The sequence below is a fragment of the Phragmites australis genome, chromosome 18, assembly GCF_958298935.1.
Source record: "Phragmites australis chromosome 18, lpPhrAust1.1, whole genome shotgun sequence".
In the NCBI taxonomy this organism is placed as follows: Eukaryota; Viridiplantae; Streptophyta; class Magnoliopsida; order Poales; family Poaceae; genus Phragmites; species Phragmites australis.
Window position 1 is genome coordinate 664,586 of NC_084938.1, and position 26,514 is coordinate 691,099.

The window sequence follows — 26,514 nt, forward strand, 5'->3', positions numbered from 1 at the left end:
CACCTCCCATTGTGGAAAGAATTACCGTCTAATTTCGGAGTCTTCTTTTCAAGAAGATGACATCCACTATGGTGGGAGTACAACCAGCAATTTCTCTCCTCAAATGGAATAAAACAATGGAACTAAAAAAATATTGACAACATAGGCTCAAATGCGCTTTAGGGATTATTTTTTGGACTGGAAACCCAGAGCGTGCATAATGCAGTAAAGAAAAAGAAAGAAAGATTCTTGAGACACATGTTCATGCTCAGTATTACAGTTATCTAAATGCGCCTGCCAAATTTTCTGCAGGGAAAGTACCACACAAGGTCAGACAAAACCACACAAGCAACTTTTGCAAACGATAAGGAGATCGATGTTCATCCACTTGAACACTCGCGTACTGATCAGTTTCATGCACTCAACCTCGCACTGAAAGTATATGAGCTGCTGTGGACACGTGTTGCCCTTTGTCCTCGCCACGCTGCAAACATTTCCCTTGCGTTTCAGCTTGACCTGAAATACGCCGTATTTCTATTCTCAAACGAGTCAGAGCTCTTGCCTTTTGTTTCACAAAAAAAAATAAAAATACAGCTGAAGTGTTACATGAACTCGATCCATACTACTGAATCCTCCAAACATCACGGCTTATGATACATGCAGTTGATGATTGTTAGGGTTCAAGGTGCTTTCTTTCTTTGATGTGTAATGTTTTCTACCGCAAAGTTGTGCCCTTCGCCGCCTTGTTCTAGGCCGTGCTTTTGTTGTAAAATCTTCTCTTCTTCTATAATGGATGGCAGAGCTCCTGCCCGTCTTTCAAAAAAAAAACTCCAGGCATGCATTGCCTTGATCACAATTTTTTTTTGAGATGCCTTGATCACAATTGGTACTAGGAGAATTAACTTTTACATATATATGGTTATCATTGCTCATACTTTTAGTTAGCCTCCCACTAGTTCACTTTAGTAGTACTTAGCACAAAGCCACCTGCCTTTCTCATCATCTGTTATGCTTCCCCTTTAATTATTCCATCACAGTTACCCCAACACCATAAGTATCCACAGGCTCCCCCCTCACAAACACTCACCTGGACACCACACACTAGTAACAGTATGTGCTAGAGCTGCAGCTTGGCAGAGAGGCCATGAAGAGTTCTTCAGTTGCACCAAGCCTGAAACTGAAACAGGAGCAGGTAGGTGATGAAAGTAAGCTGCAGGGAAGTGGTCTGAACTGCCTTGAGCTTAGGCTTGGCATCTCTTCAGACAATGACAGTAGTCCATGGCTTGGTGTTGGAGTGGACCCTTGGAGCCTGGCTGCCAGGCAAGAGAAGGCAGCCTTGGAGCAAGCTCACCAGATGCCTGATTATGAGTGTGCTCTCCAAAGGTTCGGTTATCAGTTACTGCTCACTACCAACTTAAAGCTTTTTGTTTGCAATTATATTGCGCCGTGAAAGCATCATTCCTTTTTAGGTTGGGAGGAAGTTTAGTTCTGAAAAATTACTCTTATCCATTTGAAATAGATCTAATCAATCGTTTTGATGATCTTTTTTAGTATATGTAAGTTTTAGTTAGACCTTGCTTTTTTATCTACTTGGACCTTATTTTGGAATAACATAGAACAAAATGGAATAAAACACTGCACCATATGCTCAGAGACAGAATTTTTTTTTGATAGAAATTACCTCGGTTTTTATTGAAAACCAATAAACAGGTTTACAAGCATCAGGTCATATACAGGACAGGCTGGGGTTATCAGTGGACTAGAGGAGCACAAGTCGCGAACAACAAGACCAGATCATCGGAGATAGAATTTGGATGTAAAGAGGGGAGACTGAGAAAAACAAAAGGGGAAAAGGGTAGCAGAAGAATATTAAAAGATAATAAAAGAAGCAGCACAGACCATCAACATGCATAGTAGAGCCCGCACAGCTTATGACAAGAACGCCAAACAAAAAAAACTTGGAGAAAAGGACCTTCACATTTCTACCAACATGCTGAGTTGCTGTCAACTGCCATGAACTGAATTTTTTTTTCTTCAAAAGATAACTGATTTTATTTTTTTTGGGCATTGCAGCCTTTTTTTTTCCTCTTATTGTTTGTCAAACATCTCAGAAAGTTGAAGTTTCCCAACGATGTGCAGAGACAACCGCGCCGCCGCACCACCTCAGCTGGTCGGATGGCCGCCGGTGCGCGCGTTCCGCAAGAACCTGGTAGGAGCGAAGCCTGCAGACGCCGCAGAGGATCTCGTCAAGGTGAAGCATGGCTCCGATGACGGCCTCGGTGCCGGCGAGAGACCGCCGACGACCATGTTCGTGAAGGTGAACCTGGAGGGCTGCGCCGTCGGGAGGAAGGTGGACCTGCAGGCGCACCGCGGGTACGGCTCGCTGTCCCGCGCGCTCCAGAGCATGTTCCATGGCTTCCTCTCAGGTCCGGTCATCGTCATCTTGCACGCGTCTCACCATCGAGCTCCAAGAACCTGTTGATCATATATAGTTATATACTCAATACGGCAATACGAGTGAACTCAGCAGACTGGTAGTGTGATGGATGCTGTCGTTGTCTTGTTCAGATGGTCAGTGGAGGATCGCAGCTAAAGACGATGACGATGAGCAGCAGCAGCAGCTGGAGACGAACAAGGGCCCCAAGAAGACGTTCATCTTGCTGTACGAGGACAGCGAGGGCGACCGGATGCTCGTCGGCGACGTTCCATGGGAGTAAGTCCTTCCTCCTCTCTGCTAACGTGCGTACGTACTGGACATAACATTTGAAATTAAACATCAAGACATGTGGAAGTCGTTGATGCTGACATGGTTGCAGGCTGTTCATCGCTTCGGTGAAGAGGCTCTACATTGCACAGGACCGACCCTAGGGCGCAGAAAGAAGAGCAGCAACTAGCCAGATGCAAGGCCAGGAGATCTATTCTGCCAAGAGCGATCATATTGTCATCTTAGTTGTATGATAGCTAATGGTAATTCTTATATATATAAGAAGATTAATATGTGCTTTTAGGAGTACTACTCCTAGCTTAATTCATAGTTGATCTAGTTACAACTAAAATATATACTACTTTCTAAGATATATATATTTCTTTATAAATGAAGTATACTTTTTGTAAGATGTACATACATAATTTTGAACACTCATTAGAAAGGAAGTATGTACACCCAAAAGTATAGAAAAAGCTTCATATATGTACAAGTTAAAGCGGTGAAATGCATTGAGATCGGAAAGAACACCAACGGCGAAAGCACTCTGCTGGGAACTAGTGGATAAAAGGGGGTTGGATACGCCCCTCTACCATATCTATACAAAACCCTAGTTCGGGACTGACGGAGCTCGAACCCGTATTTTTTTATCTTCCTGTAGACCTTCAGAATAATTTTTTGGATTCGAAATATGACGTCGATGTGATCATAGTAGGATGGACGTTGAGAATGGGCCTAGTCCACGGAGCTCATACTTCAGCGCTGCAGCGCTTGGTACTCGGACCTCGGCTCGAGGCATTTTCTCTACCCCTTCTTACCCTGAAGGTATTGTATCCCCAATAGTGTTTCCTTAATGGCATAACAAAATCAAATTGATTTATGACAAATTAAAACCGATAAAACTTGAATTGGCATGCCATGGACCGAGATTGTTGTCGCCGCTGTCACCAAGGAGCAGCAACGCCACCCGTCGTGGCGCATCCCTCCTCAAACTTGCGCTGCCCCATGACCAGGAGGGAGCAGCATAAAGAATATAACAACTTTACACTGCGTCTTGCAAATTTAACACTCGAGGGAAGGGGTGTGAACCTGGCATGGAGGAGGAGCATCCCATAGCTCACGCTGTCCGGCGACGTCCGGGTAAGGCACTGGGGCATGAAGGCGGCAGGTGGGGAGGGTGGATCGGGTCTTGGGGTCACTCGCGGTTCGTCTCATTGGCACAGCCATCCTACCTGCCACCTGCCCGTAGCCACATCAAGACACGTATAGCTGCACAATATTATCCGTCGTCGCTATCATCGTCTTCCCCTGCACCGCCCCCGCGATCATCGTAGCAGCACACCACCCCTAGAAGCGGCCATCTGACACGTAGAACCAGTACATATACCAATGTAATTGTAGGCTAGACCGATGCAGTATGTACAGAGGAGGGTGCGAGAATGGAAGCCGTCGCCGTTTAATATGAAGGAGACCCTTAAGGTTAATAATAGTTGATTGATAGCAATTTTAGAATGAAAAATATGATCTAATTTTGCACGATTGGTGATCGTTCAATCATCTTGAGTGGATGATGAAGATCATCTAAATCTATTGTAACCGATGAATTATATAGGAGTAAGATGTACATGTGTGGTTGTAATTTAAGAAGTGATGATCACTTTAGGAATTTTTAGCTCAAGATTGAATTGAATCATATGGAGGGGTCTGTGTCCAAAATAGGTCCTTGGAGGGCAAAGCTATGTTTTGCATAGCTCGAGCTCCAAGATTGTATGTTAGATGTAAAATTTGTATAATAAAATAAAATAATTTAAATATTTATTTTTTATTTAAAATAAAACTAAATGATTCAACTAAATACCTAAATGCACTTACAGTTTCAGATCTTGATTCCTTAGAGAGGTATATAACCAGCTCCGAAAAATCTTGCATCCGGATCCGGGCCAAACAGTCCCTAAGCGTCAGTCTGCAGTGCAGAGTAAGTTGACTCGAGTCAACGGCTCTATTTCCGGCAAGTTGACAAAGTCTCGGGAAAGTTGGCAAAGTCAACAGACTACGAAAGCATTAGCCCATGAAGGCCCAACAGCCCAGTAATAATGCCCAACGCTGTCCATCTCCCAGTCATCGTCTTCGTCTCCGTCTCCGCCTCCGCCCGCGTGCGCGGCCCCGAGGCGTTCCCGCGCAGGCGCAGCGCGCGCGCCTCACTGGCCGCCGCTCCCCGCGGTCAGCTAGCTAGTACTGGACCGCAGTGGAGTGGAGATCCATCCGGATTTGGGGTTGGATTCCTCTGCTGGTAAGGAGCCCTAGCTTGCTTCGCTTGGATGGATTTGTAGCGGGTTCTGCGCGCAATCTAAGCCCAATCTCCCTTTCTCCCCGTGAACTTGTAGCGGGTTCCCTTGCTGAGTCGATCCATCTCGGTTGCTATTTGTAAGTAGGAGGAGGATGAAGCGCAAGCGTGGCCGCAAGCCGGGCAAGAAGAGTGCTCCTGCGACCGCCGCGGCGGATGTCTCCTCGCCGGAGTCACCGTCCAGCCCGAGCACCGAAGCAACAAACAGCCCGGCAGATCAGGGTGAGGATGCGCCTGTTACCGCTGCTGCTGCTGCAGCAGTGCCTGAACCACCACCACCACCTCCTCCTCCTCCTGAACCCGAGAAGCCAAGAACGGCTGCACCAGTTAATCCTGTGGACATACCATATGCTAAGCCAAAAGTGAGGGCCGTGTACGGCCGTGTGAAGTTGAAGTTGAAATCTTCCAAAGCGGCAGAGCTGCCGCCGCGGCAGAGTTCTTCGGAAGCGCAAGCACCGGCTGCTGATGCTGACAAACCCGGAAGTGCTGATGTCCCTGAAGTAATCAAAGAAGTTGCTGCGGAGAAGTCTACCATCTTAGCAGATGGGCAGCAAACAGATGGACAGGTGTCAGAGTTGAGTGGTTTTGATAAGGCAAAGGGGGCGAGGAAAGTAGGAGGCATCAAGATCAAGTCCGCTGGATTTTCTTCTGTAGAAAATAACACCCCAGATAGGAAAACCGATTCCATAGGTGAGGCTCCTCCGAGCAAGCTGGAAACTGTTTCGGAAAGCAAAGAAATTGAGGACACATTGGAGCTGAGGAGCTCACAGGAGTCGGAAGAAAAGCAGTCTACACCGGAATGTCAGTGTGATGAGAAAGAGCTGGCTGCTGCACTTGAAGTGAGTAGAGTTTGGCTTAACTTTGTATGAGATCTTCTGTCCCTTTAAATTTCACCTAAGAGCAGTGTTCGCGGAGACTGTCGTCTAGCGCTTCTAGACGATAACTAGACGGATGACGAGGGCTTGTCAACCAGTTTAGACGATGACTAGACAGCCGTCTAGCGTGTCTAGACGACAACTAGATGCTAGTCTCAGAGTGACCGTCTGTCTATGTCTAGCGTCTAGGTGAACATTGCCTAAGAGAGATTTGAATCTACTTTAAGGCTCTGCTCATAGTCGTTTCTACTTATCTTTTGCTCTCAGGCTATCAAGAAAGTCATGAACATGGATGCAGCTGAACCGTTCAACACCCCAGTGGATCCTGTTGCATTAGGAATACCTGTGAGTATTTTCTGCTATACACGGTATGTTTCTCTCATTTGAAATGATCTGAACCTTTCGACTAGCTTTACACGTGACTATATTCCTTCCAAACGAATCTCGACTTGTCTTAACACATAGTTCGCTCATCCCCTCATACGCTTTGATACTGTGTTGATCACTTACTGATCGTTCAGATGTAGTATGTATCGCTAATTAATTACTTTTTTTGGGTGACTCTGCCTATCAGTGGGTTGCCTGCCTTACATTTGTCGCTAATTCCAAATTTGGACATCTAAGTGCTGGGCTAGTACATTATGTTTTTCCAATTTTAGTAATTAGAATTTTATCAATAAGTATCACAGAGCTATTTATCTTGCTATAATGAAAACTCCACTATTTGACATCTCTAGACTCTTGGTGCTAAATACTGTCAGGTGGATTACCTTGCTTGTAACAACAGTTCTGCGCCCAAGTGCACTTTGTCACGTCTTGAACATAGACAAGAGGGCAGAAAACAACTATCACAATTCACAAATGTATATCACTTTTTTTAATAGCTGCCATTTGTCGTGCACATTTCTGTAATTATCTTTGTGGACTGTGGTCTGTGTCTTAACCCAAGTACCTAACTATCAACACTCCTATGGATTTTGGCACAGTATGTCAAGATTTAGAACGTGGTAACAAGTATTTGAATCCAGAGGATGTCTGGTGTAGTGATGAAAATAAAGCAAATGTGGTGTATTTCGTATAGACACATTTATTATATGCGTGGCCAGGAAAATTTGGTACTTAAAATCTATAATGAATTACTAATGCTATTATGCCACTATCCTTCCAAATTTGATTGCAACAGAAAACAATCCTGACACATCATTGGCATTCATTTTGAGTCATTTATACTTTTTCTTTACCTCTACATGTGCATGTGTTCGAATATACAATAACTCAAATATTACGTAGGTGGCAATGACAACACTAGCGATGAGGATGCCAAAGGACACTCAAAAAGCAAGTCTAAGAACAAACGGCGATGCCCAGGGTATGTAATCAATCTTGTCTGACTTTTGATCTTTTCTAGAGGCTAAACTATGATGTGATCGAAAATCTGATGTGCCATGCAACTTCAGCAATCATATCAAGTGGAACATTTGTGAAGTACTATGCTGATAGGAAGAGATCGGAATGAACAATTCTATGGGGAAAAGATGATCCACTCCACTAGAACAGATACTATACATTATACAACATTGACAATTTGATATTTTATATCTTATACTGTCGGTCTTATGTCAAGTGCTGGCATTAAATTTTGGTTTTGGGATGCTTATGCACGCTACTTTAAAAAAATATTTGAAAAAAAGGAGATACCTGTAATATTCGAAGATCGTAAGAGAACTATGCATCTCTTTTCTTTGGAATTCGTGCTGCTCATCAGGGGTTATCATGCTACCCCATTTGCATTTCAGATGTTGGGTCAATTAATTGTTACTTGGCTAACCTATACTTCTCTTGCAACATGTTAGTTGGGGCATGGAACCAGTGTTTGCTGAAATGAATATGCTTTCTTGGTTAGCTAAGTGGTGGTGGACCATCACCAATCAACACTAGTAGCACACATTTACATTTCCCTGCAATGGCACTGTAAGTCCTGCAGTTGCCTTTGCTATTCTCTGTGTTACTAATTACTGTAGGAAATGTTGTTCTGTGATCTTACTCTTACATGATGTGTTTGAATGCAGGAATGATCGCCACAAAAGTGACTGTATCTGCGCTGTTTGTCAAGTTACACGATGTAAGAAGGAAAGGGATGAAATATTGGCTGTCGTAGATAATGAAACTGCTGCCATGAATAGTAATGCTCTTGACCAGAACATTATGGAGGTTAGCATGTCTTCTTTTTTGTTGTTTTTTTGGGTCAAGGGTGTTGCTTAATGTGCTTTAGTTTTTATTTCTCCATCTTTCTGCTGCCCTTGTAATAGACTCATATCGCACGGTGTTCAGTGGAGCTATCATGCCTTTGTTATTTGCATTTTTGTGTCTACACATCATAAGAAGTGCTTACTATATTGACATGATGCTCAGCATGTACTACATCTGCTTTAAGTGTTACAAGTGTCATTTTTGGCTTGTGTAGTCGAACTTTTTCTCCCCATTTATTTAGTCGTGGCAGTTATAGATGTGTGTTTTTACTCTAGATATTAGGGGTGTTCTTATTTTCCAAATGTAAAACTGTTTTCCAGCATGCAGACCATCTTCACGTTGAACTAATGTATGTGTTGCATATCAGGGCAACTCTGGCGCTATTAATCCTGGTAGTCATGATACTTCTTCTAGTCAGGAGCAAACCACCACAAACTGATTTGTACAAAGAGACAGCGGAAGCAAATGATTCAGATTTTCAGATGGATGATCTTGGAAAATATTCCAGAGATCAGCCATCTAGTTTGCGGCATCCTGACTATGAAGATGAGGGCTCGAGACAATACTTCGAGGGAAAAGAATGGGTTGGGTATAGAGATATGAACAGTCAGGAAGAACATACTTCCACTCAGCCTAATGAGTACTCTGATGTTGAGCATCGCCAACAGAAGGTAACTATAGCCAGACTGCCAGGGCAGTTTCTGCATTTTGTTTCCATGTATATCTTGCCACTGTATGGCTAACTAAGCTTTTCAACCTCATTTTTTGGGCAAACAAGATGCCCGAAGAATGGAGGCGGAGTATATTAGTACCAATCTTCAAGAATAAGGGGGATATTCAAAGTTGTACTAATTACCGTGGGATTAAGCTGATAAGCCATACGATGAAGCTATATGAGAGAGTCATTGAACACCGCTTACGAAGAATGACAAGCGTGACCAAAAATCAGTTTGGTTTCATGCCTGGGAGGTCGACCATGGAAGCTATCTTCTTGGTACGACAACTTATGGAGAGATACAGGGAGCAAAAGAAGGACTTGCATATGGTGTTCATTGACATAGAGAAGGCCTACGATAAGATACCGCGGAATGTTATGTGGTGGGCCTTGGAGAAGCACAAAGTCCCAACAAAGTATATTACTCTTATCAAGGATATGTACGATAATGTTGTGACAAGTGTTCGGACAAGCGATGGTGACACCAATGATTTTCCAATTAGAATAGGACTGCACCAAGGGTCAGCTTTGAGCCCTTATCTTTTTGCTTTGGTGATGGATGAGGTCACAAGGGATATACAAGGTGATATCCCATGGTGTATGCTCTTTGCAGATGATGTGGTGCTAGTCGACGATAGTCGGACGGGGGTAAATGAAAAGTTGGAGCTGTGGAGACAGACCTTGGAGTCGAAGGGTTTTAGGCTTAGTAGAACTAAAACTGAGTACATGAGGTGCGATTTTAGTACTACTAGGCACGAGGAGGATGAGGTTTGCCTTGACGGGCAGGTGATACCTCAGAAGGATACCTTTCGATATTTGGGGTCGATGCTGCAGAAGGATGGTGAAATCGATGAAGATGTGAGCCATCGAATCAAAGCCGGATGGATGAAGTGGCGCCAAGCTTCCGGCGTCCTCTGCGACAAGAGAGTACCACAGAAGTTAAAATGCAGGTTCTATAGGACAGCAATTAGACCTGCGATGTTGTATGGCGCAGAATGTTGGCCAACTAAAAGGCAACATGTCCAACGGTTGAGTGTAGCGGAGATGCGCATGCTTAGATGGATGTGTGGCCACACAAGAAATGATCGGGTTCAGAATGATGACATACGTGATAGAGTTGGTGTAGCACCAATTGAAGAGAAGCTTGTCCAACATCGTTTGAGATGGTTTGGGCATATACAACGTAGGCCCTCAGAAGCGCCTGTACATAGCGGAAGAATAAAGCGTGCGGATAATATCAAGAGAGGTCGAGGTAGACCAAACTTGACATGGGAGGAGTCTGTAAAGAGGGATCTGAAAGACTGGAATATCACCAAAGAACTAGCCATGGACAGGGGTGCGTGGAAGTTAGCTATTCACGTGCCAGAGCCATGACTAGACTTGCAAGATCTTATAGGTTTCATCTCTAGCCTACCCCAACTTGTTTGGGACTGAAAGGCTTTGTTGTTGTTGTTGTTGTTGTTGTATATCTTGCCATTATTTGATAATATGCTAGGATCAACAGAGGCAAAAAAGGTTCTTTATAAGCTATATTACGTAGTGGTTGGAATCAATTGATTCACATGTTGACTTCATTTCATCCTCTAGTCTTATGTCTGCTCTTTTTTGACCCGGGCAATTTGGTTTTGGTCCCACTCACATGCTCTGTTGGTACACCTGTTAGTGGCTTACTGCGCTTTGTGCTGTTTCTCTTTGTTATTGCCCGCACCACATCTTAATAACTGCTACCAGCAGGCATCATAGCAGGCAGCAAGTCAATGTTCCATGCCTATGAATTTGCGGAAAAGGCTAAGCTCAGGTTTTGTGTCATTTCATCACAGGCACAGGTAGAGAGCAGCCAAGAGATTGAAATGGAGGATTATCCCATTCAGCAGGAGAACCCCTCATTCCTGCAACTGTGTGCGAACTTTTTCCCCAGCAACCAGAGTTCCATTTTCAGGGGGCGCCATTCTTTGTTCCGCCGATGATGCCAATCTCCATTAAAGTAAAGCCCCCTATACGCCGCCATGGCAGCGATAATGAAACGGTAGCAATTTTGCAGTTTGGCTGCTCGGCAGTAGTTTCGTGCAAGAGAAGCTCCAGGCAGCCAGCTGACTTCGGCAAAGCTGTACCCAGAAGACATGGAAGCTGGTTGGAACGAAGCTATTTAGTCTAAACAATTCTTGAAGTTCAGGATCTGGTATGATGTAGGTGTGACATTAGTTGAGATATTCCTATCTACGGGACATGGATTCAGAATTTTCTTGGTGTACACTTCATTTCTGTACCGGTCTAATTGTGATAACCATATGTTGTTTCATTGCTTGCCGCCCTGGCATAGGGTTGGCCTGAACCCCCTATAATAATTGGATGGATTTGTTTAGTGTTTGGGCAAATTCTTCTCCCCAACTGCTACCTGACCTGAGAAAAGATGCTTGCTCTCAAACTCAAAACAAAAGTTCGATCTGGATCCATAATTCAGAGTTGAATATTGGGAGTGAATATTTAACACATTCTCGAATCAGTTGGTCCTAAAACTGTCACCTACTCCCCTAATGTGCCTTAAGATTATTATTTATGCTAAGAATGATGTCTGGGCAAGTGGCACACCCTGTATGGTTTCTCTGATCTACTGGTGATAAGTTCTCTGCTTATTTTTCGCTTTACGCTTCGCACTTGATACACTTGTGATAAACTGTGCTAGTTTGATTTCTAATGAAGAGCAAATTTAAATGTAGAAAGGATGTGCAAGCATTCCTTGGTCGTTGAATGAAAGCGCTTTGGTTGTTTGCTTCTTGAACTAGTAAACCTCTGAGGTAATACTTGAGCTTAGTGCGGCCGAGTAAGTTGCAACCTTTTCCATTTGGTAAGAATTACAACTTGGGAAAAAGCCATGTCGACCAAGGCATAGCAAACCCTTGGCGGGAGAGAGAGAGAGAGAGAGAGAGGTGATCAGCCGCAATGAGGTAAATCCGAGTTGATTTGGAGCATTAATCCATAACAAAAATTGCTTGAAATTGCAAATAAAAAATGAAGGAATAGTTTGAAATTGAGTAGCATCACTGAAAATTGAGTAAGCCAAAAATTCACACCATCACCACTCTCTTCTTTTCTTCATTGACACTTGAATTTCAACGGACCAAGTCAAGTCTACCAAACCAACCCAAAAGAGAACAATCTCAACCTCACCTCATCATGAGTTATGAATTCGTCATCGCAATTTTAAATCTTTAAAAAATCCAAGCAAACGCATTCCCTCCATCCACCTAGAAACAGAAGGGGAAAGCAACCGCCGCACCCACTTCTCCTCCATCCTCTCGATTCTCTCTCCCTCGCGTCCCGCCACCGCCACCGCCGTCCACCGTGGGATCCAAGAAACGGGTTCCTCGCGCGCTCATGTCGTCTTCTTCCTTCGGATGCCAATGTCTCGCCATGCCCATGCCAGCCACCGTCCTCAGCTCTTCCTTGTGACAAGAACGAGCCTTCTCTTCCTCGTCGTCCTCGCCGGCTTCGTCCTCGACGTGTCCTCTGCATCGCGGCAGTTCTCCACGGTGGCCATCTCCCATGCGCCGAAAGCCACCCTCGTCTGCGCGCTCGTCCTCACCGGCGATGCGTCCGCCTCCGGCTCCAATTCCAAGCTGCACTGCACTTCGTTGCCCGACGGAGGGCAATTCGTCTACCCTTCCGCCGACATCCCCTACAACGCAATCGCCGCCGGTACCGACTTCCTCTGCGGACTCATGGCCCCCATCGGTGGACACGCCGCCATGCGCTGGTGGTCCTTCTCCGAGGAGGCCGCTGCGAACAGGTCCCGCCCCGTCGGCCGCCGCCTCTACTGGGGCCCTTCCCTCCGCGCGCTCTCCGCTGGCGGCCCCCACGCCTGCGGCCTCTCCGACGCTCACGACCCCACCTGCTGGGAGTGGCCGAACCTCAAGCTCCCCAAAGGTCTCGACTTTTCCCGCATCGCGCTCGGCCAAGACTTCCTCTGCGGCATCGTCTCCGGCAACGACACCGCCATGCACTGCTTCGGCAGCATGAAGGCGCCGTCACTGCTGCCGACGCCGGCGGCCTTCAAGACAGTTGCCGCAGGCAACCGGCACGCGTGCGCGGTGGACGAGGAGGGCGGCTTCGCCTGTTGGGGCGACGGCGTCCCGGTGGTGCCGGCCTCCGAGCTACCGGACGACATGTGGGCCATGGCGCTCGGCCACAACACTACGTGCATCCTCGACAGCAACGGCATCGTGCGGTGCTGGGGCGGCGTGCCGGTGCCGGAGCAGTACAAGCACACGGCCTTCGTGGCCATCGAGGCCGACGGCGACGCCGTCTGCGGCATCTTGATGAGCAACTACTCCGTCGCGTGCTGGGGGAGGAGCGATCACTTCGACAGCGGCCACATCATCTACAACGGCACCATGCCCGGCGCCTGCTCGCCCAAACGGAGCTGCCCCTGCGACATCATCCCGGGATCAGGGGCGCTCTGCGGCAACGGCGGCGGCGAGGGCGGCATCGAGCTCGCCGTGTGCAACCCTTGCACGCTGCCGCTGAACGCGTCCAGGATCGTCATCGCCAACGGGATGAACGAGAAGGCGGCGGCGTCCGACGGCGACGGTGGCGGTATGAGGAAGACCTTGGTGGTCGCGTTCAGCGTGGCCGGCGTCGGTGCCGCAGTGCTCGCGGCGGTGGGGACGGCGTTTTACCTCGTGGTGTTCAGGAAGTGGGACAAGAAGGTGCACGTCACCGTGCGGCTCGGCGAGTCCTCGTCGCGGCGGCTGTGCCGTGATGCGGAGAACATGGTCATGCCGGCGCCGCAGGTCTCGCCGCTGCGGCCCGCGCGGGCCCTCGGGTGCGAGGAGTTCACACTCAGGGATCTGTCGCGCATGACCAACGGCTTCGCGGAAGAGAGGAAGATCGGGAAAGGCAGCTTCGGGTCGGTGTACCGCGCGAAGCTCCCCGACGGACGCGACGTCGCCATCAAGCGGGCTGAGCGCGGAAGCGGGCGCAGGCGGCGGCGCATCGACGCGGAGCGCGCGTTCCGGGCGGAGCTGCGGCTGCTGTCGCGCGTGAACCACCGCAACTTGGTGCAGCTCCTCGGCTTCTGCGAGGAGCGCGGCGAGCGCATCCTCTTGTTCGAGTTCATGCCCCACGGCGCGCTCCACGATCACCTCCACGGCAGCCGCGCCGGCGCTGGCTACTCCCCGCTGTTCGCGTCGTGGGAGGCGCGGCTCCGCGTGGCGCTGGACGCGGCTCGCGGCATAGAGTACCTGCATTGCTACGCCGTGCCGCCCATCATCCACCGCGACGTGAAGCCGTCCAACATCCTCCTCGACGGCGAGTGGACGGCCAAGGTCTCCGACTTCGGCCTGTCGCTCGCCAGCGGCGGCGGCGCGGCGCAGGCTGCCTGCTCGACGTCGGCCACGGCCGGCACAGTCGGGTACATGGACCCGGAGTACTACAGGCTGCAGGAGCTCACCGAGAGGAGCGACGTGTACAGCTTCGGCGTCGTGCTGCTGGAGGTGGTCACCGGCCGGAAGGCCATCCACCGGACGAGCGAGGACGGCAGCGGATCGCCCCGGAACGTCATCGAATTCGCTGTGCCGGCCGTCGAGACGGGCAACATCACCAACATCCTCGACGGCCGCGTACCCCCGCCGCGCGGCCACGAGGTCGAGGCGGTGGCGCGCGTCGCCAAGATCGCCTCCGAGTGCGTCCGGCCGCGCGGGCGCGCCCGGCCGATCATGTCCGAGGTCGTGGCCGAGCTCGAGTGGGCTGTCACGCTCTGCGAGGAGTCCGTGACCGCCGCCAACGCCGGGCAGCACAGCTCCCGGCACGGCGGCTCCGACATGTCGCGCTCGCACTCACGCTCCGAGTCCGACGACCCGAGCCCGTTCCACACCCGCGAGCTTGGGTTTGGGTTTGGGTTTGGGCCGGGCCGGGCCGCAACGCATGGCAGGTCTCACTCAACAATGTAAAATCATTTTTATTTTTTCTTTTCTTTTTTCACGGTTGGTATAGTTAGCTAGGCTTAATTAGTTGCTGTCCATAAACATTTTTAAAAGGAAAACATGTTTATCATGTTGTCGATTGTTATAATTCAAATTTTTTATTTGGAGAGAGAGAGAGAGAGAGAGAGAGAGAGAGAGAGAGAGAGAGAGAGAGAGAGAGAGAGAGAGAGAGAGAGAGAGAGAGAGAGAGAGAGAGATCAGTGTTTGACAAGATCTGACATGTAGAGCTTGACAGAGAAGAAGATTGGAGCTGATTTTTGGTTTTTATTTCTGTTTTGTTTACAATTTCTGGGGGTTGGTAGGTTAGAGATGGAAGCTGTGACTTATGGGCTATATATGGAGATGTAACAACTCTACTCAATCCAACCAACTAATGTTAGAAAAATACATGGATGGATGCAATCATGAGTCAGTCATACAATGATTTGGTTTGATTATTCTCACAACTGTCTTGTATGATAATACGTACCAGCTCCTTGCGGTTCTTTCTCATTTCCAGCAAGTAGTTGCAATGTTCCATTGTATACATGGATTTAATTTCCTTGTCTTTTAATCCTCAATTAGTAATAAAATGCTCATAACTAATTCGATTAATTTGGATAGGATGGACGTTAAAGAATGGTAGGCAGATGTTTTTTTTTCCTTTCGGCTCGTATCATATATACTACATCCATTCTTAAATAGATATTATTTTAAAATACGAGCAGTTAATTTTTTTTTAAAAAAAATTAACCATTAATACACACAAGTTTGCTAAGGCTCAACCCATGCAAAATGATATGAGTGGATTTATTATGAAAAATACTTTCTTATGATTATATGCTTAACAAATTTTGCTAAGAAATAATTAAAACACGTGTGTATATTGAAGACCTTAAACAAGTAAAAAAGAACTGATGTGCTAATAATTTTAGCAGGTGAAATTATTAATGCTAGTCTAATAGTCTACTGATATGCCCATAAAAATCCACACAGACTCAGAGATACTAGAAGGTATAGTAGCAAAATTTCCTTGACGCTTACGCATGGAATTGAATACCAAACGATCTAGCTAGAGACTACATGTACATACGATTATACGAAGCCGTCTTTTCTTGCTATAGATATAAGGAGCGACTACATGGAGATAATTAGTTTTTTTCCCATATACGTACATACTCCTACATCTGTACGTACGTTCGTACACACCATTTCCTCCATATTTAGTCCGATTCATACTTGTACTGCAGCCGTGTCGGGGCAAATATGAAAATTTGAAACAGATGGAGAAGAACCGGATTCCATCCACACTTGACCAGTTCCAAACAAACACAAGGGAACGCAAATAAAGATCAAGAAAAGCTAGCGTATATAGGTCGAATTATTAGTATTTTGTTGGCAAGGTCAACTCCTGAGATTGCCGGATTCACGGGGAGCTATGCTATTGAGCAAGTCAACTCCATACCAGACCAGACGAAGCTACCTGTAATCTGAGAATTCGAGTGTTTCTGAGTTTCGTTTTCCATTCATTCCACGCGGTTGCCAGTCGTGCAGTCCTCTCTCTCTCTCTCTCTCTCTCTCTCTCTCTCTCTCTCTCTCTCTCTCGTCTGGACACAGCAGGAGCTAGCCATTCATACTGACGAAGAAGATAAGAATAACCTGACAATCACAAGAAGAGAACAAAACGATAAGAGAGAGATAGAACGAGAACGAGTGCCCACTTGTGTCCGTTCATGGCAAGATGCCAAACTGCTAGTGTGTACAAGTACAACTGCCGCGTGAGGGAATTTGTCGTATCAAGCAACTCACAAGCTTCCCACTGTCTAACTAGTCTCTTTCTGTCTTTTCTGTGTGCTTTCACATCAGCTTTGCCGCATGCAACAGTTTCAGTTTCACATCTGCGGATACAGCTTTTGTGGCTGCTGCCGAGTTTCTGTGCCAATGCGGAGCTAGCTAGGCCTTTGCATGGGAGGAGATAAATATAAATGTGTAGCACAAGCAAAACATGTAAATATATTTGTTGCTTGAACCAAGTGAGAGACGATGCATGCTCAAGTGGACACAAATTTGCATAGAATATAGGGAAATTTTGCTACAGGATACGTTTGAAGTATGACCTTTGTTGTAGGATTTTTTTATTTGTTGGTGGACATTGTTTCTCTGTGATAATTTTTTGCAGGACATCACACCCATTATAAGAATATTATTGGCTGAGAGGAGAGAATTATTGTGAACATGATACTCGGTGCCTCCTTAACCAAGTTTGAGTTAGACCCATGCCCAACCGAGTCGAACAGCAAGCATGTCGAGCCGGCTTTATCCTCCTAGTCTCGAATCCCTAATCCCCAATCAGACTCGTCGCCGCTATCTCCTCGCTGCCGCAACCAAGAAAGGCGTCGTCTTCCCCCGCCGTAACCAGGATGTCTCAGTGAGAGCGTGCAAAGAGGATGACTGTCGGTGTATCAGGAACCGGGGGTCCCTGAGTCCCGAGACCAGGCCAGCCGTCCGCCACGTGTCACCATCCCGCGAGGTCCCTCCTGCAGGATGAGAAAAATCTAAGTTCCGGGAGAAGGTGCTCGGGGCCACAGCCTCTGGTCCCCGAGCACCACAGTTCCCCGATGACCCGCAGAGTCCAAGTACTGGGAAGAAGGTGCTCGGGGCCACAGCCTCTGGTCCCCGAGCACCCCAGTTCCCCGATGACCCGCAGAGTCCAAGTACCGGGAAGAAAGTGCTCGGGGAGGTGCCCGCTCGCCCCCGAGTACCTTAGTCCCCCGATGGGCAGAAGAGCTAAGTGCTCGGGAGAGAGTGCTCGGGGCTGCACGTGATTGCCCCTGAGAGCTCGGTTCCCCGAAGGTTCTACAAAGGTGCTCGGGAGAGAGTGCTCGGGGCTGCACGTGGCAGCCCCCGAGCACTCGGTTCCCCGAAGGTGCGTGCAAAGACGCTCGGGAGAGGGTACTCGGGGTTGCACGTAGCAGCCCCCGAGCACTCGGTTCCCCGAAGGTTCGCGCGAGGGCACCCGAAGCCCCGACGACCTAGAGGGGCCCACCGACGAGGCATCAACCAGTCAGAGGTCCAGGGCCGCATTTAATGAGCATGCGCGGCCTGACATCCTGACATCCTGACATCCCCAACTGCTCCCGCCGTAGTGTCAGTCCCTGCCATGCTTTGGCAGGGGGCGTGGGTCCATTAATTGCACGGGTCCCGTCCCGTATCATCCGGGGTATCTCGGGATAACGTTGCCAGGATCAAAGCGTTCCGCCTGCCACCCTGCCCTGGCAGAGGAACAAGACAGGGTGGGCGCGCCGGGTGCCTCTATGGCTGCCCGGTGGGCCCTCTCAATGGCGCCAGGGCGTCCACAGTGACGGGTGGTCGGACGCGCGCCGCGTTTTTCCACCGCCCCTGTCACTTCGCCCAGAGGGAATGATGACGCCTTTCTCAGTCGTGGCGTCTTGGAACATGTGCCCCTTCTTTCCCGTTTGGGGTATGTCGTGGCCGGCGAGTGCATAAAAGGATGGAGATACAGAAAGAAGAAGAGGGATGAGAAGACATCGAAAGAGACCGGATTGACTCGAGGCAATCGACCGTGCTACACTTAGACGAAGAACACCGCAAGCAAGCTTGAGCAGAGCTAGAACAAGGGAGCCTCAAGCTCTCAGTTAGACAATACATTCTTGTAACCAGACATATCACTGAGGGATCCCCTTCAGGAAAGGATATTGCATCCACACAGGAGTACGGTATTACGCCTCCGCGCGGCCCGAACCTGTCTAAACTCCTGTGCATTTACTTCCCCTGCACTAGGTCGATCGTCCCCCACCACCGGCCGTTGCATTTATTTCCATTTCCATTTATTCCTCCGACGAACTCATTCAGGATCATCCCCCCGGCCGAATCTCTAAAAAGGGGTCTCTCGGGATCCCTGCGATAGGAGTTCACCCTCCGACAGCTGGCGCGCCAGGTAGGGGGGAACATCCCTGAATCTGTTCGTTTGTTTTCTTCCACAGGTCGTTTCGACTGGACGCCAGAGGCCGAGCAGGCCTTCCGCGATCTGAAGAAATACCTCACCTCGCCACCCGTGCTGGTGGCTCCCTCCGAAGGTGAGCCCCTACTGCTCTACGTTTCGGCCACTCCTCAGGTCGTGAGCATGGTGCTGGTGGTGGAGCGTGATGAGTGCGTGGGGCCAGGTGCTGGGTCCCAGCTCCCAATGGCCCCCGAGCACTCACCCGTCCTCGCGGCTCCCCCTGAGCAAGGGGTCGAGCCCGAGCACTCTGCTCCTCCTGACCAGGGAGTCGAGCCCGAGCACCCGGCCAGCCCCGACCATGCCGCCGAGCCTGGGGGCTGCAGCAATCCCCCGGGTAAGGCCGCCGTCCGGGCCCGCCGGGTGTAGCGACCGGTGTACTTCGTCAGTGAAGTCCTCTGGGAGGCCAAAACAAGGTATCCCCAGGCTCAGAAGCTGCTCTACGCCGTGCTCATCGCTTCCCGGAAGCTGCGCCACTACTTCCAGGCGCACAAGGTCTCGGTGGTGACCACGTATCCACTGGGACCCATTCTCCGGAACCGGGAAGGCACCGGGCGTGTTGTCAAGTGGGCAGTGGAGCTGGTGGAATTCGACCTGCACTTTGTCAGTCGCCAGGCGATCAAAAGCCAGACGCTCTCCGACTTCGTGGCAGAGTGGACACCCGTCCCCGAGATCGTCCCAGAAGAGATCTCTGCCTATCTCGGGCACGATGCGCCTGGGTACTGGGTCATGCACTTCGATGGCTCCCTCTCGCTGAAAAGCGCAGGGGCCAGAGTGGTTCTCACCTCCCCAATGGGTGAAGAGCTCCGGTACGTCGTGCAGTTGCAGTTCCGCGCGTCCAACAATATGGCGGAATATGAAGGTCTCATCGCCGGCCTCCGGGCTGCGGTGGGGCTCGGGATTCGTCGCCTCCTGGTCAAAGGGGACTCCCAACTGGTGGTCAACCAGGTATCCAAGGAGTACCAGTGCACGGATCCTCAAATGGCGGCGTACGTGGCAGCGGTCAGGAAGCTGGAGAGGCGTTTTGATGGCCTGGAGTTGCGGCACATCCCTCGCCGCGACAACACTCTGGCCGACGAGCTCTCCCGCCTGGCCTCCTCCCGTGCGCGCGTCCCTGCCGGAGTCTTTGAAGAAAGACTCGCACGGCCTTCCGTCCTGCCTGCCGAACAGGACGAAGGGGAAACCTCGAACTCAATTCAGGGGACCCCGGCGGTGCCCTCAGTGGGAAGCCCCGTCAGGGTGCCGCCGTCCGATGAGTGCGCTGCACTCGCTAAATGTTCTCAAGATGCCTCGTGGATGTCTGACATCCGAGGGTACTTGAAGGAAAAGTTCCTTCCCGGGGATGAGGCGTTTGCCGAAAGAGTTGCTCGGCAGTCCAGATGCTATGCCATAGTAGATGGGGATCTCTACCGGCGTAGCGCAGGAGGTGTCCTCCTGAAATGCATCTCCCGGGTAGAAGGCGGCGATCTTCTCGCTGAGATCCACGAGGGCGAGTGCGGTGGCTATTCATCGTTCCGCACGCTGGTCGGGAAGGCCTTCCGGCAAGGTTTCTACTGGCCTACAGCTCTCCAGGATGCTTCCGAGCTGGTTCGGCGCTGCAGGGCGTGCCAGTTCCACGCAAAGCAGATTCACCAGCCAGCTTAGGCTCTTCACACCATCCCCCTGTCATGGCCTTTCGCGGTCTGAGGGTTGGACATTCTGGGTCCATTCCCCCGAGCAATCGGGGGCTATACGTACCTATACGTCGCCATCGACAAGTTCACCAAGTGGCCGGAGGCGGTCCCAGTCCTCAAGGTGACCAAAAACACGGCGCTCCAGTTTATCCGCGGCATCACCAGTCGCTTTGGCATCCCGAACCGGATCATCACCGACAACGGCACCCAGTTCACGAGTGCCCTGTTCGGGGACTACTGCGAAGACCTCAGCATCAAGCTCTGCTTCGCCTCTGTCGCTCATCCTCGGAGTAACGGGCAAGTCGAGCGCGCCAACGCGGAGATACTGAAGGGCCTCAAAACCCGGACCTATAACGTGCTCGCCAAGCACGGGAAGGGATGGGTGGACGAGCTGCCCGTTGTGCTATGGGCTAATCGGACCACGCCAAGCCGCGCCACCGGGGAGACTCCATTCTTCCTCGTCTACGGCGCTGAAGCGGTCCTCCCCTCCGAGCTCACTTTAGGTTCCCCTCGGGTGCATGCATATTCTGAGGGTGAGCAGGAGCAGCAAAGGCGCGACGACGTTGACTACCTGGAAGAGCGCCGGCGGCGTGCCGCCGTCCGGGCGGTTCGGTACCAGCAGAATCTGCGGCGATACCATCTGCGCCATGTCCGGGCCCGGTCTCTCGAGGTGGGGGACCTAGTTCTCCGACGCGTCCAGTCGCACGAAGGAAAGAATAAGCTGTCCCCATGTGGGAAGGTCCCTTCACCGTGATCGGGGTCCCGCGAGAAGGTTCTTTCAGGTTGACGGCAGAGGATGGGTAGCCGCTCCTGAACCCGTGGAACATCGAGCACCTGTGCAGGTTCTACCCGTAGCTGGCCGTACTCATGCCTCAGGTCAACCAGGCCGGGGGCTTCCCCCCGCCCAAGTTGACCGGGGGCTACCACCCATTAGGTAAGTCACTCAAACTGTAAAATTTGTAAATCCAATATCTCAATATTCGGTCGTATGTCAATTTCTTTTTCCTGGATTCCGTATGTTTAACCTGTCTGGTGAGATGCTCGATTGTGCGAGAAAAAGTTCGCTCTCTCATTTTCCCCGCTGATAAAAGAATCCCAATCGGTATGCATGCGGACAGTTGCCGCTGACTTACGTCCGGCATGGTAGGCTGTGGTGTTCGGTGTCGTGGCAGGCTCCCGGGTACTACCGAGTTCCGGGGCGCTCTGGGTAATCCTATCGCTCGAGCTGCTCGAGTAGTCCGGAGCCCAGGCCCCCGGGACGGGCTGTCGGTGCTCGGTCTGGTCTGTCATACCCGAGCGCCACCGAACCATAGGACCTCTGGGTTATGCCTCTGTCTGCTCTCGTCCGCCGGTTTGGGTATTCGAGAGGTCTCGGGTCAAAAACGAGAGCAGTCTATAACAAGTACCGCACTGACAGAGCACACCAAGCAAAGAAATTCCCCATTCTCTCTTAAGTCACAGACCGACAATCAAGAGCAGCTCGACCACGAGGGCCTCGATGCCCAGGTCGCTGACCGGCCCCAACGGTCCTCGGGTGGTCCTACCGCTTAGGCATAAGTGGTCGAGATCACCCGACCCCGGGATCCTCATGTGCCCCTTGACGCTCGGGCACTCCGGCTGAAGGAACCAAGTCCCCGAGCACCCCGAGCTCGGAAGCACACGCTCCTCCTGGATCGGTTGGCCGGAAGGCCAACAGCTGTTCGGTGAGTGGTTAAATTCAAACAAATTTGCATTCAATAATGTTATGTTCCCGAGTCGTCCTCGGGGGCCCTCGTATTTTAATCTGCTCGGCGAAATGATCTCCTCGCGCACAAAACCCTACCGTGCGTCTACTTTTTCCTGGAACGACAGAGCGGTTTGTAGAAAGGTGTACCGCGCATACGGTAATGTCCGTCCGAAGCCCTTCATGGTGGTCGTGGTGTTCGGCCCGCTTTTAAGGACCCCGAGCACTACCGAGTCTCTGGGTGTCCTGGGTAATCCTATCACTCGAGCCACTCGAGTAGTCCGGAGCCTAGGCCTCAGGGGCGGGCTGTCAGTGCTCGGTTCGGTCCATCTTAAGCCTGGGCACCACCGAACCACGGGGACTCTTGGTCACATTTTTGCCCGCGTGCATCTCCGGTCTACTGACTGAGTGGTCGCGAGGTGAAAAAGTATTCACCGGTCATGGCGTTTTCCGTGTTGGATCGATCCATCTCCCGAGCAAGGAAGTTCGTGTCTTTGTCTTTTTGACTTAGACGATGCGGATTCGCGAGGGCTCGGGGGCTGAACGCGCCAAGAACGACGATCGGGACGACTTCGTTCTCAGGGATGGAAAGGTCGGGAACTGTCCGACTGAGTACTCCCCGGGGCTTCAAGGCAAAACATCGGAAGGAACACTAAGTACTCAAGAACACTGGAGTTGCGAGCCCAAAGAAAAGCTGCCATTATATTCACAAGGAAAATACAAGCATTTCTGAGGGATCACTCCTATATTTACATCTGTCCAGGACAACAACAAAAGAAAAAGAAACTACTACAAAAAGCCTAGTCGGCGGCAGAGGCGGTGTCCGAGTCATCTGGGTCATCCCCGGGGGCTGGCGGCCGCGGCACTTCCCGCCTAAAGCCGGCCGCCACTTCGGCAGCGGTACTCCGAACCGCTTCCCGGGCGGCCTCTCCCTTGGCTTCAACCACTCCTTCCCGCGCCGGCTCCAGCGGGAAGTTCGGGTCTCTGCTTCGGTAGCAGGCCAGGACGTGCTCGGCCACCGCGTGGGCCAAGCCGCGTCCTTCCCGGGCGGCGAGTTCCTGGACGGCCCAGGGCAGCGCCTCGAGGCGCTCGCAGACCTGCTGAAGCCCTAGGACTTGTCGTGCGGGGCTGTCACTCTTCTTGTCCTCGACGAGTCGCCCGAGACTGGCCTTCTCCACGGCCTGCCGCATCCGCCGGAGTATGTCCTCCAACATTTGCTGCAGGTTGACCCGCGAGACGAAGGCAGTCTCGAGCTTCTCCTTCGCAGCCCGCAGCTGCGCCTCGAGTCCCTGGCCCCCGGCCGGGCCAGAAGAATCGCCGACGGTTGCGGAGCCGGCGGCTTGCTTTGTCTGCGCCACCAGTTCGGACAAGGCGTGCTCACGGGCGGTTAGCTCCGCCTCGTGTTTCGCGTTCTCCTCCTCCCTGGTGGCGGCGGCCACTACCGCCGTGGCAGCCTCCCCCTCTCGGCGGGTTAGCTCCCCCTCCCGACGGGCCAGCACGTCCTCTTGGTGGGCCAGCGAGTCCTCCCGGGCACCCAGATCCGCCGCCGTGATCTCATTGTCCACCTCCCGGAGGGAGATGTCCTCCTCCCACCGGCGGATATCTTCTCTGATCCTCCGGAGGTCGTCTTCCCAACGCTGGAGGTTGGCGCGCGTCTGTTCGGCCTCGCCCTCCCGGCGGGTCAGCTCGGCCCGGAGCTCCTCCGCCGCCTTCTCGCGGACTGCGACCGCTGCCTCCCTCTCCTGCGCCTGCCCCACCCTGGCAAAGGCCTCGGTAGCCTGCTGCCGCGACGCCTCAACCAGGCGGGCGGCGTCTTCTCGCTCCCGCGCGGTTTCGGCGCGGGCGACCTTCAAAATCTCCCGTTCCTGCGCGACCTCCACGCGGGTATCTTCCAGGAGTTTCTGCTCTCGCGCGGCCGCTGCACGGGCCTCTTCCTGGGCACTTGCAAGCTGCGCCCTCTCCAGGATCAGCCGGGCGCGCTCTGCTTCGAGCTGCCCCTCCTTCGCGTCCACCGCCGCGCCCAGCCGCCCGACCGCCACCTGGACGCCCTCGATCGCGGCCAGGAGGGGGTCTGCAAGCCGGCCGGGCACCGGTGGAGCGCCGGCCTCCCCGCGGTTCGCCTCCGGGGGGTCCGAGGTCCCCATGGGACGCCACACAACCATCCGCCCCGGGCTCTGCCTGCCCGGGGTAGGTTCCACCGGTGCCGAAGACTCGGGCGGCGGCCGCATTCTCGCCTCGGCCGCCGCATCCGCCGGCCCCGGCAAGGCCGCTGTCTCCGCCACCATCCGCCCCGGGCTCTGCATGCCCAGGGTAGGTTCCACCGGCACTGAGGGCTCGGGCGACTGCTCCGTCCTCCCCTCGGCCGCCTCTTCCGCCGTCCTCCCCTTGGCCGCCGCGTCCGCCGGTGCCCCCGCCGTCGCTGCGTCCGCCTGCCTCGCCGCGGCCGGCAGGCTTGGCTCTGGCCCCGGCGCTCGAGCTCCTTCAGTCGCGGTGGCGCCTGCGGGCGGCCTGTGGGAGATAGGCGAAGATTAAAATCAAAGCTCAGTTCGGGCAAAGAGCGCCCAAGAAAGAGCGAAGAATAAAACTTACCCGGTCGTCGTCCCCCGGTACTGCCATTTGGCCGCCGGGAGCCTGAAGTCCGGATCCGGCGGCGCCGGCCCGGAATCCTCCCGTCTCCTCTTCCGCTGGGGGCTCGGTGGGGCCGCCGCACGGCTCTCAGGTGCCGGGCCAGACCCCATCCGCACAAGTCGCGGTTCCAGGACCGGGAACGCCGCCGCTGCCGACGGCGACGGCGGGGAGTCTGGCACTGGGATATAGACTCGGGGGCGCTTCCCCCGATCCCCCGGCGCCACCACCACTGCAATGTCGGCGGTGCCCTCTTCTCTGGTGCGGCGGCTACTACCCGCAGCGGCCCCGCCACCAGCCCGCGCCGGGCTGTTCGTGGCCTCCTCGCTGATCAGCTCGTCCAACCCAGGGAGCTCGGAGGCCTCGGGGCTTCGGCTCCTCGGCCGGTCCACGAGCCCCTGGGCATCGAACTCCGGCAGCTGCGCCATGATCGCCACACGGTCGGGATTGGCGCAGAGCGCCATCTCCAGCCACGGGAGTTCCGCCCGGCTCATGTCTTCCACTCCGGTTATCACTCGGGTCATGCCTCTCAGCTCCGCTGGGCCCAGGTCCCAGCTTGCGCCGATTTGGGTCCGAGTGATGTCCTCAGGCCCGGTGTAGAACCAGCACGGCCGGGCCCGCTCCCGCAGGGGCGGCAGGCGACGGCGCAAGAAGTCCGCCACCACTATGACCGAGGTCAGCCCGGAGTCGCGCAGGAGTCTGATGCGCTCGAACACCGGCTCCAACCTCGCGTCCTCCGGCGGCGGCGGCGGCGCTCGAGAGAGGGTACTCGGGGTTGCACGTAGCAGCCCCCGAGCACTCGGTTCCCCGAAGGTTCGCGCGAGGGCACCCGAAGCCCCGACGACCCAGAGGGGCCCACCGACGAGGCGTCAACCAGTCAGAGGTCCAGGGCCGCATTTAATGAGCATGCGTGGTCTGACATCCTGACATCCCCAACTGCTCCCGCCGTAGTGTCAGTCCCTGCCATGCTTTGGCAGGGGGGCGTGGGTCCATTAATTGCACGGGTCCCGTCCCGTATCATCCGGAGTATCTCGGGATAACGTTGCCAGGATCAAAGCGTTCCGCCTGCCACCCTGCCCTGGCAGAGGAACAAGACAGGGTGGGCGCGTCGGGTGCCTCTATGGCTACCCGGTGGGCCCTCTCAATGGCGCCAGGGCATCCACAGTGATGGGTGGTCGGACGCGCGCCGCGTTTTTCCACCGCCCCTGTCACTTCGCCCAGAGGGAATGATGACGCCTTTCTCAGTCGTGGCGTCTTGGAACATGTGCCCCTTCTTTCCCGTTTGGGGTATGTCGTGGCCGGCGAGTGCATAAAAGGATGGAGATACAGAAAGAAGAAGAGGGATGAGAAGACATCGAAAGAGACCGGATTGACTCGAGGCAATCGACCGTGCTACACTTAGACGAAGAACACCGCAAGCAAGCTTGAGCAGAGCTAGAACAAGGGAGCCTCAAGCTCTCAGTTAGACAATACAGTCTTGTAACCAGACATATCCCTGAGGGATCCCCTTCAGGAAAGGATATTGCATCCACACAGGAGTATGGTATTACGCCTCCGCGCGGCCCGAACCTGTCTAAACTCCTGTGCATTTACTTCCCCTGCACTAGGTCGATCGTCCCCCACCACCGGCCGTTGCATTTATTTCCAT

General features: G+C 52.4%; 2 protein-coding genes and 1 pseudogene across 4 annotated transcripts; all 3 read left to right on the plus strand.

Moving 5' to 3' along the window:
* Positions 1-1,047: 1,047 nt before the first annotated feature.
* On the plus strand, positions 1,048-3,095 carry LOC133899126 (auxin-responsive protein IAA25-like). Of its 3 annotated transcripts, none has more exons than XM_062340070.1 (4): positions 1,048-1,362; positions 2,119-2,405; positions 2,548-2,692; positions 2,818-3,095. In XM_062340070.1, exons 1-4 carry the CDS (start codon positions 1,124-1,126, stop codon positions 2,927-2,929), a joined length of 783 nt encoding a protein of 260 aa, XP_062196054.1. In that variant the 5' UTR covers positions 1,048-1,123; the 3' UTR covers positions 2,930-3,095. The 3 variants fall into 3 exon arrangements, with proteins under 3 accessions (XP_062196054.1, XP_062196056.1, XP_062196055.1); XM_062340072.1 differs by having other exon boundaries at positions 2,548-2,726; positions 2,796-3,007; XM_062340071.1 differs by having other exon boundaries at positions 1,049-1,362; positions 2,796-3,095.
* A 1,666-nt stretch (positions 3,096-4,761) lies between these two features.
* LOC133899398 (uncharacterized) lies at positions 4,762-11,166 on the plus strand (annotated as a pseudogene).
* Positions 11,167-12,048: 882 nt separating this feature from the next.
* On the plus strand, positions 12,049-15,115 carry LOC133899054 (serine/threonine-protein kinase-like protein CCR4). Its single transcript, XM_062339966.1, has one exon. It carries the CDS (start codon positions 12,263-12,265, stop codon positions 14,813-14,815), a length of 2,553 nt encoding a protein of 850 aa, XP_062195950.1. The 5' UTR covers positions 12,049-12,262; the 3' UTR covers positions 14,816-15,115.
* The last annotated feature ends 11,399 nt before the right edge of the window (positions 15,116-26,514 follow it).